This window comes from Callorhinchus milii, unplaced genomic scaffold, assembly GCF_018977255.1.
Source record: "Callorhinchus milii isolate IMCB2004 unplaced genomic scaffold, IMCB_Cmil_1.0 Scaffold1, whole genome shotgun sequence".
Classification (NCBI taxonomy): domain Eukaryota; kingdom Metazoa; phylum Chordata; class Chondrichthyes; order Chimaeriformes; family Callorhinchidae; genus Callorhinchus; species Callorhinchus milii.
Genome location: NW_024704742.1, coordinates 23,222,331 through 23,238,717, shown reverse-complemented (window position 1 = coordinate 23,238,717; position 16,387 = coordinate 23,222,331). Strand labels below are relative to the sequence as shown.

The window sequence follows — 16,387 nt, the reverse complement described above, 5'->3', positions numbered from 1 at the left end:
GCCTGTTACCTAAAAATATCATGAGAAACGCTTCAAATGCCTGGAAAATCTCAAATAAAAATACAAAATGAATAGTGGGTCAGTGAGCATCTGAACGAGAATGGTAAAGTTTGGGCTGTCTTTATAATCAGAAGTAAAACAATGGCTGGGGAAAGGTTGTCACAAAGCATCAGACTTCGAGAAGGGCTTGCCTCACCACTCGTTCATTTCTACTGTAGAGTCGGATTCGGAACAGTGACCTGTCCTTTTGTCTCAGATACCTCGTGTAGTAAAGAACAGGAAGGTTCAGCAAGGGTTCAAAATGTAGGAGGTTAACAAGAGTGCTTCCAGATAGCCTTAGGGAATGTGAAAACAGGCTAACAGCATTTGAACAGGTCACTGAAGATAGCTGGTTAGAAACCTAACCCTCCCCCCATCTCTCTCTCTCTTTCTCTCTCATATACTCTCAGCTCACTTGATTCTCTGAGCTCAGTCTCTTCCTTTCTTCTCTTACATGAGACATAGCTAGTAAGTGTAACAGTGTGACACAGAGAGATGTACAGCCAATGGAACACAGAGAGACAGCAACCAGTATAACACAGATGTACAACAACAACAAAAAAATTACATTTGCATAACGCTTTTCACGTCGGGAGGACGTCCCAAGGCGCTGGGCAGACAAAGTTACGGACCCGAGCTGGGAGTCGGGATGGGGGAGGGTGAAGGGCATGTTAAATTCATTAAATTCTGGTCTTGTATGCCTATTTGTGGCCATTGCTGTGCAAAAATTGGCTGCCGCATTCACCTATAATTCACGGTAGCCTACACAACATTTCAATGATGTGATGACACCAAAGCAATGATTATTATTTATTCATGTGGATGTCCATTAAGCACATTGTGCATATCATGCGCAAAAGTACACTATTTTTCCGTTATGTGAGTTGTATAAAAAATGTGTAAACCAGTGCGGACAGAGGGATTTACAAGTTCTTTTAAATATGTGGTTACAACCCATAAAATGTTTGCACATGGTTTATTCAAAGTGCTTCAAAGAGTTTTCTGGAGAATGTAGTGATTGTATTTTTAGGTAATTTTTAGTTTCGGGTGGACTTTGTAGATTTGGCAATGCAGTAGCAATGTAGCACAGCAATGTCTCTCAAACAGTTGTAAAGTGAATACATTTTTTTTTATCCAGGGGATTGTTATCCAGGACACCAGGAGCAATTCCCTTCTCTTTTCATGGGATCTCTAACGTCTTATCCAAAGGATGGCACCTCTGACTACAACCCCCCTCCCCCCACCACCAGCAAAGTACTGGAGTATCAGCTTAGACTTTGAGAGTTTAAAGTTCCGATATGGGGCTTGAACCCACAACCTTCTGACTCAGTCATGAAAGGGCTACCAACGGAGCCAGGTATAATGTGAGTAAATAATCTTTCTGACACTTTGTTCAATCTTGATAAAATGATCATTGAACAATTTGCTGGTTCTTCGCCATTCATTTCCAGCACGCAGATACAATAGCATCGCTTATTGTACTTCTCTCATAGCTGATAACATACCAGTAGGTTCTCCGGCTTGATGTCTCTATGCACAATGTTGAGGCTGTGCAGGTACTTGAGAGCACTGGCCAGATTGTACACCATGGCACTGGCATCCCGCTCTGTGTACTTTGTAGATGATGTAATGGCATCGAACAGGTCTCCGCCCTGCCAGCACAACAAACAGAGAGCATAAAGAGACTGCAAAAAGTACAACCAATAAACTATCAATCATTTAAAAAGCAGCTTGATGTAGTGATTGGGAGACAGGGTGGGTGTCCTGGGTGGATGAGATCGGATGGGCCAAAAGGCCTTCTTTTCCAATCTTGACCCAACCAATGGAGCTATAATCCCATTCACTTTTCTGAATATTCTGTGAAGCGCTTTGAGATTACCTGATCCCGCCAATATTATTTTTCCTCCTTGTCGAATTCCCTTTTATGTGCTTTTTATGAACAGACGCTGTGATTAAGCATTCATCATTTAAACACACACAAAAAAAATCTTATAACCTCCTCTCCCTTTTCCGTAAGGTAATGCGTGCCCTCTTTTTACTGACTTGCCAATCAGTGGAAACAGTCTTTTTTATTTACCTGATCAAAACCATTCACAAACCACAAGGGAGCTTTAGACGAAGAAGGGCTTCACTTTGATCTCATCCTTTCAAAGTACCCTCCCAGCTGCCTTCCCACTAAGACACCAGGCTGCAAAGTCACGTTCAGGACTGCTCAGCGAATAATTGCAGGGAACGTTAATCATATTGAACACAAAGGCCATAACTTGTCTATATATTGAATGTTTCTGTGTGTGACCAGAATTCCACATTCAAAGAATTATCTCGATTCCCAAACCCGGCAAATGGCATCTTTCACTGATTGCTGCCAAATGATGAACCTAATGGGATACCTCAGACCACCAGTGGTACCAGATATTGATTTCTTAAAAAACTTAACTAGGAAGATAAATTTAGAAATAACCCTTGCACCTGACATTCCTTCTCCAATATCCTTTTTCTTATCAGTTAATGACATGTACAATATCTGTTTATTCATTAGGAATGAAGAGATTACAAAACAACCCATGTTGGGGTTGATCAGGGGCTACTCTTCATTTTTCCTTCCAATGCAATGTTAGAAACAGTGTCTCCACACACTGCCTATGGTGTAGCATGTGCTGGAAAGTGAGCTTCCATTGCACAGCAATAAAAAGCAGAGCATAATTGAAGGTAAAATCCAGAGGGGGCACATTAAATAACCATGGACATGCAGATAAAACACTCTTGCATATAACCCTAGTTTAATAAATGCAACATCTTTAATGTGGTCGATGGCAGTTAACAGAGATGGGATTAATAGGTGGCTCTCCCTCGGGAGCCACTTTATTACTAATATACTGGTACTGATGGCTTTTGCTTGATGGGGACAATTACATTTTCATCATGAAGCTCCTGTAAACAGCCTTCAACTGTGTAATTGTTTTCAGGATAAGGTTTCATTTGAGATTGAAGAGACAAAATAATCGGAATTTAATATGAGCATTGTATGTTTTTCTTTAAATAAAAAGGTTCAAAATGTTGGCGAAGAAAATTAGTCATTAGTTAAAGGGAAATAAACTAAATTAAGGGTGGTGGGGGTGGGGTGGGGTAGGGGGGAGCCATAATGTGGTTCACCATAACTATTAGTGCATCTCCACAACAGTTTTTTTGAATACTAAAACATTTTGTCAGGAAGGGGTGAATTGAGAACCAGAGAAGAAACTCAGTGATGTGATAGTAATATATCTTAATCCTTGTAGTGATATAGCATCTTATCACTTTGTCACAATATACCAAAGCACTTCATGGGATTTCACTGTGAAGTGTAGTGACTGTATATTTGTAGGCGAATGTGGCAGCTAATTTGTGCACAGCATTGTCCCACGAACAGCCGTGAAAAGAATGATCAATTTTGAACAACAAATTTCGATTATTGTCGAGTCATTAGAAATAACCACATATTGATCGCATAGAGTGCACTTTATCAAACACTATTGTGGTAAAATAAACAAGTTTCTCTACACAAGGGCTTAGCCCGCTGATTCCTACTATCCTTTATTTATTGAGGGCAGTGTTGTGTAACTTCCAATCTCTTAAACCCTCTTACCTTGACTAATTCCATCACCAGGTACAGTTCCGTGGGTGTGTCCGCCTCTTCGATTAACATGATGATATTGGGATGTTTGACCTTCCGCAGGACTGCGACTTCATTCTCAATCAGGTGCTCCTAAATGTCAAAACATAATGTCGAGATCTCACAGCAATGAGAACAGTGAGGCCATGCTGACATATTACTGTTAGAAGGCAAATTGCAGCACAGGCAGCACACCTCCACATCCCATTCAGATCAAGAGAAATACTGCAATGGTCTCTCATACTGCCAAAATAATCTGAAACATCATATTGCAAATCAGCCAAGTTGCAGAGAGGATCAGCACTTTCAGTATAGCAAGTAGTTGTATGTTGTGCTTGATCCCCAGTGTTGGAGGAATAATAATAATAATCCTTGCATTTGATATAGAGCTTTTCACTATAATATATCATTGAATGAGCTATGTGCAATGATTTTCACTATAATATATAATATATATAGAATATAAAATATAAAAGAATGAGCTATGAGCAATGATTGGGCTTTTCATTCTTGAAAAAACACCTCACAGAGGGGATTTTATAGAGGTGCACTAGATTTTGTAATGGAATTAAGCAAGTTAACACAGAATAATATTTTGGGATGCATTCACATAGCAGAACACGGGTTTAGGGCCACCAAGGGCAATTTAGGACAGCCATCAAAAAATACTTCTTAAAAGCTGGAACACTGGAACTGGAACTGCAATGAAATGGTGATTGCAGCCAGGACTCTAGTCATTTAAAAAAAACATCTTGAGGCTGTGTTGGGAGGATCATAAGTAGGTGGGTATTCTGGGAGAATGAGTTCAAATGTGTTGAAGGGCCTTCTTTATCTGAACCAATTGCATGATCTTGTATTAGACATCAAAAAACAAAGATACCTAATACAATAAGAAACTGTGGTGCACAACATGCACCCCACATACACTCTCCCAAAGCCATAAAAGTAAAATGTAGATTCTTTAAGTCATGATTATCAGTTGTGAGACTAAAAAGTGAGACAGAAGTCCAAGAGGTCGTAGAGAAAATGAAGCATTCCTGAAAAATTCAAAGACTCAGACTGTCCTTTAATGAAAGCCCAGTTCGCTGTTATATTACTGTTTGATGAGACCATTAAGCCAGTATAACACTGGCTGACTCTGTGCCAGAATTGTGGCTTAGTACCAAATTGGAATTTTACTGCATTTTGTGCCAGGTTTCTCTCATTGCTGAGCTTCAACAGAATGCAGATGAAGTAGTGAGTGCCTCATACCACTCCACTTCACTAAAGATGACACTTTTGTCACTGCAGAAAACCCCCAAATGCCCTCTATCACTGTATTCCAGGCTTTTAAACAAATCGGTAGATTTGTGGGTGTCAGATGTCTTATTAAATGTTTTCCAAAAATAACTAATCGTGTGACTGAAGCAACTTGCCCTTCACTAAGGGTAGCATTTGAAGTATTGAACAATAGGTCATTTAACACTGAACTGGGGAGAGAAAGGTGATCACAGGCATGGTCGAAGAGGAAAGTCTTCAGGTAAGATCTGGTGCAGCAATGCAATAGACATCAGGATTTCTCTTACCTTCCCACTGCATTTGGCCTTATCAATGATTTTCAGTGCATACTCCTTGCCACTGGATCTAAGTAAAAGATAAATATAAAAGTGCTTTTGTTATACAACTGGTACAAATTTTCAATCTTCTGAGAATCTTTTACGATACACCATGCACAGCTGATAATATTTTTCACTCTCCTGAGAATCTTTAACAATGTGGTCAAATGCTTCCGCTGCTCCATCATGTATTTACACGGAATGCTTTTGGCTCAACAACTGTTAACAAAGAAGCCAGACTTGGTGACATTGGATTCTGACCTGGTCCATTGCTAATCAACAATCACTTGTCTATAACCTTTATTCCGAGGGTGAATTATAGTGAAAGGTTTTCACCTGAAAATACATTTTATGAAAATTACAACATCCAGAACATTGATGAGCAACATTTCACATTGCTTGGAAAAGATAGCCCGAGGCAGGAACATGATTGCAGGACAAGAAGCTAGCATCTGATCTGCTAGAGTCCACAGGGTGACTTCTCGATATTTTTCCTTCAAATTTTCACAAACTAAGTATTAAACACTTGAATTCTTCACAAAAAACAAGATTTGAGGAGGCAGCTTGTTAGTTCCAGCAATGGAGCCTAACCTAAGGGGCAGGTGAGAGCTCTGATTGACAGTTCATCCCGTCTACACAAATAAAATAATAATAATAATAATTTGATCATTCAATCCATGACTGTTTGTGGGACACTGCTGTGCACGGTTAGCTGCGTGTTTCTCCCACAAAATATGCAGTCAATTCACTTTACATTAAGTTCTGTGAAGCACACTGAGATGTCTCAAAAGACCTGATAAGGCGCTATATCAAACGCAAGGATTATTATCTACGTCCATTTGGGCCCAACAGAGGCAAACATCACAGAGGCAAAAAGGGGAAGAAGAGGGGTTCACAAGATTGGTTGGCCCATTCATTCAAGTGCCTCCAGAACACCTACTCTACCGTTGCTCCTCCCCCCCATCACTGCATCAAGCTTCTTTTTATCATCACATCAATGTGAAATTGAGCCATAGACCCAAAAGGTGCCAGGGTCGATCACTGCTCTGTCCTGAGTTACCTGATCTCTACTGGGGCAACAGTAGAGGAGCTACATTTGTTTCTAATGCTCGGAAGGGAGAAAAAAATCAGGTAGGGTTCCCACCTTCCTGATCAATATCTAATGACTCATACTGGAGGAGGTGCAAGTGTGACCTTCGAGTGAGGACATGATCAGGCTCAGCTCTGCTACTGTTGAGTTAGCCTGGCAGGACTCTCTGTCTACGTTTAAGGGTGAATCAAGACCACTTGGATGAGGGGACCAATATAATAATAATATTCCTTGCATCTGATATAGCGTTTTTTTGCGTCTTCTAAGCGTCTCATAGTACTTCACAGAATATATTGTAAAGTGAATTGACTGTATATTTTGTGGTTGAAACGTGGCAACCAATTGCTCACAGCAGTGTCTCATAAACAGTCGTGGATTGAGTGACCAAATGATTATTATTTTTTTGAAGGAATTATTAACCCTGGAAAAGCAATCCACCAATCGACTAACAACCGGGTTCCTACTACAGTTTATAGAGTGTATGAGAGATAGCTTTCTGGAACAGTATGGTGAGGAACCAACTGGGGGACAGGCCATCCTAGACCTTGTTTTGTGTAACAAAACAGGGCTAGTCGGTAATATAGATATTAAGGCTACTCTAGGGCAGAGTGATCATAACACGATAGAATTTAGTGTTAAGTTAGAGAGCGATATAGTCAAATCCGAAGCAAGGGTCTTAAATTTAAATAAAGCTAACTTTGCAGGTATGAGGGAAGAATTAGCTAAAATAGACTGGGGAATTAGATTAATGGATATGACAATAGACCAACAGTGGCAAACGTTTAAAGATGTAGTGCAAAATTCTCAGCGGTCACATATTCCCTTGAGGAATAAGAGTACCGCAGGGAAAGCAGTTCATCCGTGGCGAACTAGAACAGTTAGAGAAAGTATAAAACTAAAAGAAAAGACCTATAAAACTGCCAAAAGGAGTAGCAAACCCGAGGACTGAGAGTGTTTTAGGGACCAACAAAGGAAAACCAAAAAGCTCATTAGGAGTGAGAAAATGGATTATGAGGGCAAGCTAGCTAGGAACATTAAGACAGATTGTAAGAGTTTTTATAAATACATTAAGAGGAACAGGCTAGCAAAAATAAATGTGGGTCCATTATAGGCAAAGACAGGAGGAATTATAATGGGGGATAAGGATATGGCAAAGTCCCTAAATAAATACTTTGCTTCTGTCTTCATGTTAGAAAGCACAAGAAGTTTACCAGAAATAGAGATGAACCAAAGGGCTAATGATAGGGAGCAACGTAGAGAAATTTACATTAGCAAAGAATTGGTGCTAGGGAAATTGTTGGCATTAAAAAGTGACAAGTCCCCTGGACCTGATGGTTTGCATCCTAGGATTTTAAAAGAGGTAGCTCATGAGATAGTGGAGACCTTGTGTCTGATCCAAAATTCTTCGGATTCTGGAACGGTTCCCATTAATTGGAAGATCACAAACGTCACACCACTATTTAAGAAGGTTGGGAGAGAAAAGATGGGGAACTATAGACCAGTTAGTCTGACATCGGTGGTAGGGAAAATTCTAGAATCCTTAATTAAGGATGTCGTAGTGGGATACTTAGAGGATCACAATATGATTAGACAGAGTCAACATGGCTTTACAAAAGGAAAGTCATGCTTAACAAATCTTTTAGATGTTTTTGAGGACATATCAAGTAGATTAGATAGAGGAGAAATCAGTGGATGTAGTGTATTTAGATTTCCAAAAGGCATTTGATAAGGTGCCGCATAAAAGGTTGATCCACAAGGTTAGGGCCCATGGAATTAAGGGGAATATATTAGCATGGACTGAAGAATAGCTAACGGGAAGAAAACAAAGAGTAGGGATAAATGGGTCCTTCTCAGATTGGCGGGATGTGACTAGTAGAGTGCCACAAGGATCATTGCTTGGGCCTCAACTATTTACAATCTACATCAACGATCTAGATGAGGACATCAAACTTAATATATCCAAATTCACGGATGACACTAAACTAGGAGGGAGAGTAAACACCGAGAATGACATAAAAAAAATGCAACAAGATATAGATTGGCTAGGTGAGTGGGCAAATAGGTGGCAGATGAAGTATAATGCAGGGAAATGTGAGGTCATGCACCTAGGTGGCAAAAACAGTAGAGCAGATTATTTTATAGAAGGGGAGAAACAAGATAGTGTTAGCGTTCAGAGGGACTTGGGTGTCCTTGTTCACCAGTCACAAAAAGTTAGTTTGCAGCTACAGCAAGCAATTAGGAAGGCTAACGGTATGTTGGCATTTGTTACAAAAGGGTTAGAATATAAGAGTAGGGAAATATTGCTGCAACTGTATAGGGATCTGGTGAGACCGCACCCAGAGTATTGTGTCAGTTTTGGTCTCTTTATTTAAGAAAGGATATACTCGCCTTGGAGGGAGAACACTGTAGATTCATCAGGTTGGTACCTGGGATGAGGGGGATGAGTTATGAGGATAGGTTGAGAAATTTAGGCCTATATTCTCTAGAATATAGAAGAATGAGAGGTGATCTTATAGAAACCTATAAGATTATTAAGCGGCATGACAGAATAGATAATGGGAGACTTTTTCCCCTGGTTGGAAAAACTATAACCAGGGGTCACAGTCTTAAAATTAGGGGTAAGCCCTTTCGCACTGAGTTGAGGAAAAATTTCTTCACTCAGAGAATAGTGAATTTAGGGAATTCTCTACCCCAAAGGGCTGTAGATGCTCAGTCCTTGAACATATTCAAGACTGAGATTGATAGATTTCTTGTGGATAAAGGGATTAAGGGATATGGGGATAAGGCGGATAGGTGGAGTCAGAATAGATCAGCCATGATCTTATTGAATGGCGGGGCAGGCTAGAGGGGCCGAATGGCCTACTCCTGCTCCTAATTCTTATGTTCTTATATTCTTATGTTCTACTTATTGCTAGGTAAACAGAGGCGTGTGGAGTAAGAAAGCTTGCCTAACTCGAAATCAAACCAAGGTACTCTCGCTTGCAAGGTGAGTGCTCTAACCACTAAGCTACAGGACTCCGCATATTTGGGGAACTGTAACCTAGCATGACCCAACACCTTCCAGGAGATAGAGAGAGTGAAGAAATGCTGGTAAAACAATTTACCAGTTTCGGGGCGTAGTGGCTGAAAGTGCAACCTCCAATGGTGGAGCGGAGGGCGTGAGGGACAAGCAGGAGGCCAGTGCCAGCTGAACGAAGGTGCCGGGTGGTGGATTTGGGAGTGAGGAAGTTGGAGAGATTGGGAGGTGCCAGGGAGTGGAGGAATTTGAACACAAGTGTGAGGATCTTGAAATCGATCCGTTCGGTGATGGGGAACCAGTGGAGCTTGACCTTATCCCCTCATTGTACATCAAGTTGATCTCAAGTGTGCAGCACATTTGTGAAGTCTCTTCTTATCAATGCTGAGCTAAGCTGAATTTCTTATCACTGTCTTGCAGACAAAGCTTTCGGGAGATCTGCAAACCCCTTTTCAGAAAGAACAAAGCTTAAAGCCTCACATTGTGCTAAATATGACACCGCACAGCCAGTGACCTCGCCAGAAAGTGGGCAACCTTTTTCAAATCAGCAGGAAGCTTTTGAACTGAAACAATGAAATAGGAGATAAGGCGGAGGAGGCAGTGTGCAGTGTGACACAAAAACTCTTCTCTTGTTCTGCTTCATGAACAAAAGATTCAGCAAAAGCACCATCATTGGTGTGACCACCTTCTGTTTACATCCTAAGAACGAAAGAAAATGTGAACGAGAGAGGTCACTTGGCTTGTCATATTCAATCCTTTCACAAACCACGCAAAACCTACCCGATTGGGGATGGAAATATTTTCAAGAGGAAATCACAAATAGTGCCCCCTGTTGCCCTGTTAGGGCACATCACATAAGGTTACAGCAAACTGTTCCTAACGCAATCCCTTTGTGAATTTTAATAGGGTGCATTTTAGATGCCATTGTTGCATATTCGCCACTCTCTCTGGTACGTTAAAACTATTAGTGTAAGGATATGGAGCAGCTTTAGCTCTGAAATGAATCACATTGGAAAGGATCTATTGTAGCAGAAGTAAAAGGGAGGCATAGGTTAATGATGAAACGCTGACTTACCGCTCCATACACTCCTTAACAACAGCAAAATTCCCATCTCCAATCACCTTCCCGATTTTGTATTTGTCGAGGATGGTTGAAGCTGAAAAGGATCGATTTCCATTCAGCCCTGGGAGAAGAATCAAGAAAATCCACGTCACCTTTCCCAGTCTTCTACCCACTGAGTATTCCTGCACCGCCCTCACTGGCCAGCCACAAACTCTGCTTATCAGGATGTGTTTATTAAATAAATGGGCCTAAGTTCATCTCATCATTACACACAGAACTGATTTTTATTTGACAAAAATGACTGTAAATTGTAGCTATTTTACCTCTTAGTAATAAGCCATAATTCCACACCAGCTCAAGGCAGATTAAACTCATTCATTCCTGGTTCTTCAAAGTATCATTTCTTTAATATTAGTTAAAACCTTCTTCTATTCTCTGACTATGAGTCTTGCCCGATTTTTAGTACCTTCACAACAAATTACATTTGTATAGCGCCTTTCACTTCGGGAGGACGGACTAAGGCGGTGGACAGTCAGGGATTTGGACCCGAGCTGATGGTTGGGATCAGGAGAGGTGGAGGGCGGGGAGGGTAGGGGTAGGCGGGTGACCCAAGGTGCGGTCTAAGAGGAGGGTCTTGAGATTTTTCTTGAAGGAGGCAAGGGAGGGGGCGAAGCAAAGGGTCTGTGGGATGGAGTTCCAAAGTGTGGGGGCAGAGATGTCGAAAGCACGAACACCAATGGTGGAGCGGGCCAGGCGGAGGACAAGGAGCAGGCCATAGCCTTCTGAGCTATGCCCTGCCTAATACTCCAGGTCTGCATCTTCCAGACCAGAGTCGGTGCTGCTCTTGAACTGGTTCTCCCTCTGGTATTCCCAGCTTCTTTTCCAGGAGGATTTGCTTTGACACCCCCTCTCCGACTACTCCCCTCCCCCTTCACACAAGCACTCAAGGGATGCTGGTACAGAGATGCCATTGCAGCAAAGGTTTTAAAATGTTCGTGATGATACTCACTAAGATTTCTCTGCCTTGAGCACGTACGTGACTCCAGAAAGATCGGCAACCCACCCCCCCCCCCCCCCCCCCACACGCACACACCTTTATTTCATCACTTGCTTACAACCTATAAAGTCACATTCTATACATCCCACACAGCTCAGTCACAAGAGCGAACTCTCTCGATGAGATGTCGACTATCTGAATCTGACTACCATGGGTTATTTTTCCCAAGAACATTGAGATCATTACAGCTTTTTGTGAGCTACTTTTTAAAATTTTTGATTTGCAATTGTTTTGTGGGTTTCAGTAGTATTGTTTTAATTGTATTGCTAGAATGACAGAGTGGCAAGATGGTTTAAACTCACCCGGTGAACCTGTGCTCTTGTGTGACACACAGTACCTTAAGTTGGGGAGGGAAACTGCTGCATGTGTAGGATGGGTGAGTGATATCTGTCTGTCTGACATGTTTTACCGTGTTGAAAACACAGTACGGTGTGTATTGTTGTATGCAAATTGTTTAATACATAAAGATGTTTAGTTTTGAGATACAACCTGCAAATATGGTATCATTGTTCTTTAATGCATCAAATACAGTACATATCCTGAGAAGTGCACAGTTTCCAAAACAGTCACAGAAATAATTGATAGGAAACAAAATAAGGCCATTTATAGACACATATGCCTATACATAAACTTATACTGTGCTTAAATGAGTTTTAATAAACTGACAGGAGTAGGGATGGGGCCGTTGTGTCACAGTGATAGCTGCCCGCTCTGGGCAGGCTCAGAGTATGTTGATGTAGGTCCTCCCAGCCACAGCGCACCCTAATGGCCCCAGAGGCCTCATGCCTACATAGTCGCCCCAGATGTAGAGTCACTGAGATCTTTTCCCTTGGAGTGACGATATATCAGGAGTTTACTGTATTTCTGTTGAAAGGACTTTAATGATCGCATAACAAGANTTTTTCTGCTAACAAAAATAAGTAACAGCATCACAGACACAGGAACCATCTATTAAAGTCAAATAAAGCAAATTCCCTTACCTTCTGGGCTGAGGCCGTTGGTTTGCTCAGGGACCCCGTTCACATTGGTGGACAAACTTACATGGTAAGGAACCTAGAAGATAACAATCATCAAAACATCATATAGTTAAAGAGCTTCGAAGAGTCATGTCAATTAGAGTAGAAACTCAGCAGGGATGGTGCTGGAGATAGGATTGCAACAGTGATGAGCTGTAAACCAAATGGAAACAAGAGGTCAAATTTGTCCATTCTGGATTAAAGGAGATCCAAACATGACCTAATTCAAAAGGTTGTACCCAGCTCGGGTGCCCAGCCGGCCATGTGAATCCCTTTGAGACATTCTCCTAATGTGACAAACAATGAACGAGCAGCAATATAGGCATCAGTCTGAGATAGTAGAAAAGGATGCAACACACGGCACCTTCTCACATCTTTTGGCACTTCATAGGATTTATTATAAAGTGATAAGACTGTGGCTATTTTGTGGGCGAACACAGCAACCAAGTTACACACATGAATGACCCACAAACAATGTGAAGTGAATGACCGATTTTACCTGGGGTGATTGTTGGCCAGGTTCCCTGGGAGAAACTCCATTTCTCTTTTTAAATAAAGTCATGGGATCTTTAATGTCCATCTGCAAAGGCAGGCGGAACCTCGGTTTAATTTCTTATGGGAGACGTAATCACCCAACACCATATTAATAATAATAATAATAATCGTAATAATAAACTACCAGCTCAGACAGTGAGTTGTGAGTCCCCAAATGGGGCTTGAGCCCACTACCTTCTGACTTAGAGGGAAGTGCTACCAACTGAGCCCCGAACATTACCATCGACAAAATGTAGTTGTGTAGTTGAGGAGAGGGATGGGTTTGGAGTGACACCCACATTAAATTTGTTGGTGGTTGGAATTATAGCAGCAGAAGAATGATCAATGAATCTGTGTACCCCAATACTCTGCCTGTAAGCAACCCACTGACATGTACTATCTTTTTAGTACCACATTTTCTTCTTTAAAGCTCGAGTCCCCCATAGCCCACCAACAATTCTACACCACTTCTAAAACAACCTGAATCTGGAAAAAAATATCAGTCTTCGATTGGGTTTAAATGTGAAAATCTGACAGTAACCTATGGCCATAATCACAACCCTAAGACAGCTCTAAGTGTAAATGAACACAGAAAAACTTCACACTGCTGCTACTCAATAAGCAGAGAGATATAGAAACTGGTTTTATTCGTTATGTTTATTTTGAGAAATGCTAATAGAGCAGAGCGTATTCAAAGGGTTCAATCTGAGGAACGTAAAATGAATGAAAAACCGCCAAATGTCTGTCTTATTAATGTGGACTATCATAACCTGTATGGTCTTGCTTGATTTTTTTTCGCTACAAGAATACAACCTATCTATTGATCCAGCTACTACTTAAAGGAACAAATTGACATAGTATTGGAAACTCTTGATGACAATTCATTCCCCAAGATTACTATTCACTGGGTAAACTACTTCCAGTATCCAATCTTGCTTAAGGCTTGTTAGCTCGGTACCTGGGTCCACCAAGTGAGATCATAGTTATCTGCTTATCTCCAGATTATCTGTGTCTCTCAGCTTTTGATAGACCTGGATCTTTTCTCTTATGAAGACAGTTCAATTCTGTGCCACTCTCCTGATAACAAGAGCGTTAAATCTCATTATCACTATATCCCTTTTGAAGGCTTTGGTAAACACTGAAATTGAGTTACCAATAATTTTAGTGAGAATGATAGCAGGACTGGATCGGAAGTAACAGCACACACTGTGCAATACAGTGTCAGCCACTGTCACATGGAAGGGATTGAGTGTAATCTTGCTGCGTTTTGGATTGGGGTGTAAGAACATCAGGGGGATCCCACAAGGATTAATGAAGTGGCTCTGTCTGGTCTTTGAAAAGCGTGAGTCAAACCTTTACTAATTTCTATACTGGATCATTATTTGAGGGGAAGCAATCTAAAACAACACAGGAAATGAGTTGGTATTCGACTATGGAGCTCCAATGTTGGAGCTAATACCAGCATAAGATTCCTTCTATGTTATAATTTCTAGCCTTCTGCCAATCTGCCCCCACCCTCTGGAACTCCATCCTGGAGTCCCTCCGCTTTGCCCCCTCTTTTTCCTCCTTCAAGACCCATCTCAAGATCCTCCACTTCAACCGTGCCTTCGGTTACCATCCTTGGTAACCTGCCCGCCACCCTCCCCGACTCCTAGCTTGGGTCTGAAACATTGATTGTCCAGTGCCTTGGGGCATCCTCCTGATGTGAAAGGCACCAGACAAATGTAATTTTGTTGTTGTTGTTGCAACACAGGAAGATAGCAGCTTTTTTTACCGTCACAACCCATTTATTTCCCTGGCATTTATATCTGGGACACACCAAAATCTTTGTTTGAAAAAAATTGTACTGAGGCACACAGTGTCCTATCACCTCATAACTTGGGACTGAAGGGCTTTCCCCTAGCTCCAGGACAGCTACAGATGAAGGCCCAAGTACAGTGGAGGTGAATTTGTACAACTTGAAATTGAACTGATCTGTCTGTTCACACAGGACTTGCATTTCAGCTCTTGCGTAAGAGTTCACCTAGAGTTTAAATCGCATTCATGTTTGCAAGGCAAAATCTCAGTAGGAAATACTCGTTTTGCATTGGTTTTAAAGCCCAATCAGCATTGCAAAAAAGTCCCTAGTAATCTGAAAAGTAGCAACACTTTTGTTTAAAGCGTCCCAGTTTAACAGTGGCTGAGCTGCAGCTTCAAAGGATAATTGACTGGCGGTCAGACAGAGCCACTTCCTTAATCCTTGTGGGATCCTCCTGATGTTCTTACATCCCAATCCAAAACACAGCAAGATTACACTCAATCCCAGGAGCTTGTGAATCAGAACATGCACTTCATTTCCGTAATTTCTTTCATTCCACTCTGAAAGGTTTAACTATAGAAATTTACTGAGAATCTTGTTTGCAGATGATATATGTGGGTATTTTTGCATTGATTCACTGAGACTCGGGACAGTAAATAAGACCCTTAGCCCAGTGAACACTGGCTTTCAGCTTTGCTAGCTGCCCACTTCTTATTCATATTATATATATATATATGCATTCTTTTCAAAGGGCACGTGTGAACACAAGTGATCTCCATCGTATGTTTTTATAGAAAAAACATGAGGAAATGACAGAAATGAACGGAGGAGTTATTTAATCGACGAATCTTGGCACAGCTTGAAACATGTGCACTGAATGTCCACGCATTTGCCTTGGCAGCACTAAAACAGCTTTCAAAGATGGTATAGTAGAAGTCAAGCTGCCCATTTCCATCTCACTTAAAAAGCACGCAGTTGCTTCTGTTCCAGTGTGTCAGCCTGACTCACTTGGCAATGCTCTCATGTCTGGGCTTAAAGTTTGTGAGTCTAAGCCCCAAGCAAGGACTTGAGCTCATAGTGTGGGCTGACATTTCAATGAGGTGCTGGGGCAGTGCTGCACTGCAGTAAAGGCAACGCTTTGGATGTGGCCTGACCAACAATCCTCCAGATCATTCAACAACAACAACACTTTGAATCAAATGCAAGGATTATTATTATTATTATTACTTTACAGAGACTCCGAGGCGGGAGGTGATGGTGGGTTAAAGCGGTAGTTTGTTAAAGGGATAGAGAGGGGCAAATGAAGAGGGTGAGAAAAGGAGCTTCAGAGGGTGGGGCATTCACCTCATTGCAGTGTGCATATTAACTGCTAAGTTTGCCTCAAATATTCAGTCAGTACACGTGACAGCAATTTCATGTGAATCACTTTGAGATGTTTCAATGTTCTAGCCGTTATATCATCAATTGAAATAATTATTATTTCAGCAGGAGTTCATCAAGCTTGCCTGCTTCTATCCCAGCTTGAAA

At 41.4% G+C, this 16,387-nt stretch overlaps 1 protein-coding gene across 5 annotated transcripts in view; it reads right to left on the bottom strand.

Moving 5' to 3' along the window:
- Positions 1–16,387, bottom strand: part of dclk2a (doublecortin-like kinase 2a) — a 114,010-nt gene that overhangs the window by 17,322 nt on the left and 80,301 nt on the right. For all 5 annotated transcript variants that reach the window (XR_488642.1, XM_007904023.2, XM_007904024.2 and 2 more), the window contains 5 exons: positions 12,493–12,565; positions 10,468–10,576; positions 5,257–5,314; positions 3,665–3,784; positions 1,545–1,691 (listed from right to left, as the gene is read on the bottom strand). Coding sequence is in view for 4 of the 5 variants with exons in the window: in XM_007904023.2 (XP_007902214.1) it covers positions 1,545–1,691; positions 3,665–3,784; positions 5,257–5,314; positions 10,468–10,576; positions 12,493–12,565 (507 nt within the window). In the remaining variant the exon portion in view is untranslated. The remainder of the gene's footprint in view (positions 1–1,544; positions 1,692–3,664; positions 3,785–5,256; positions 5,315–10,467; positions 10,577–12,492; positions 12,566–16,387) is intronic.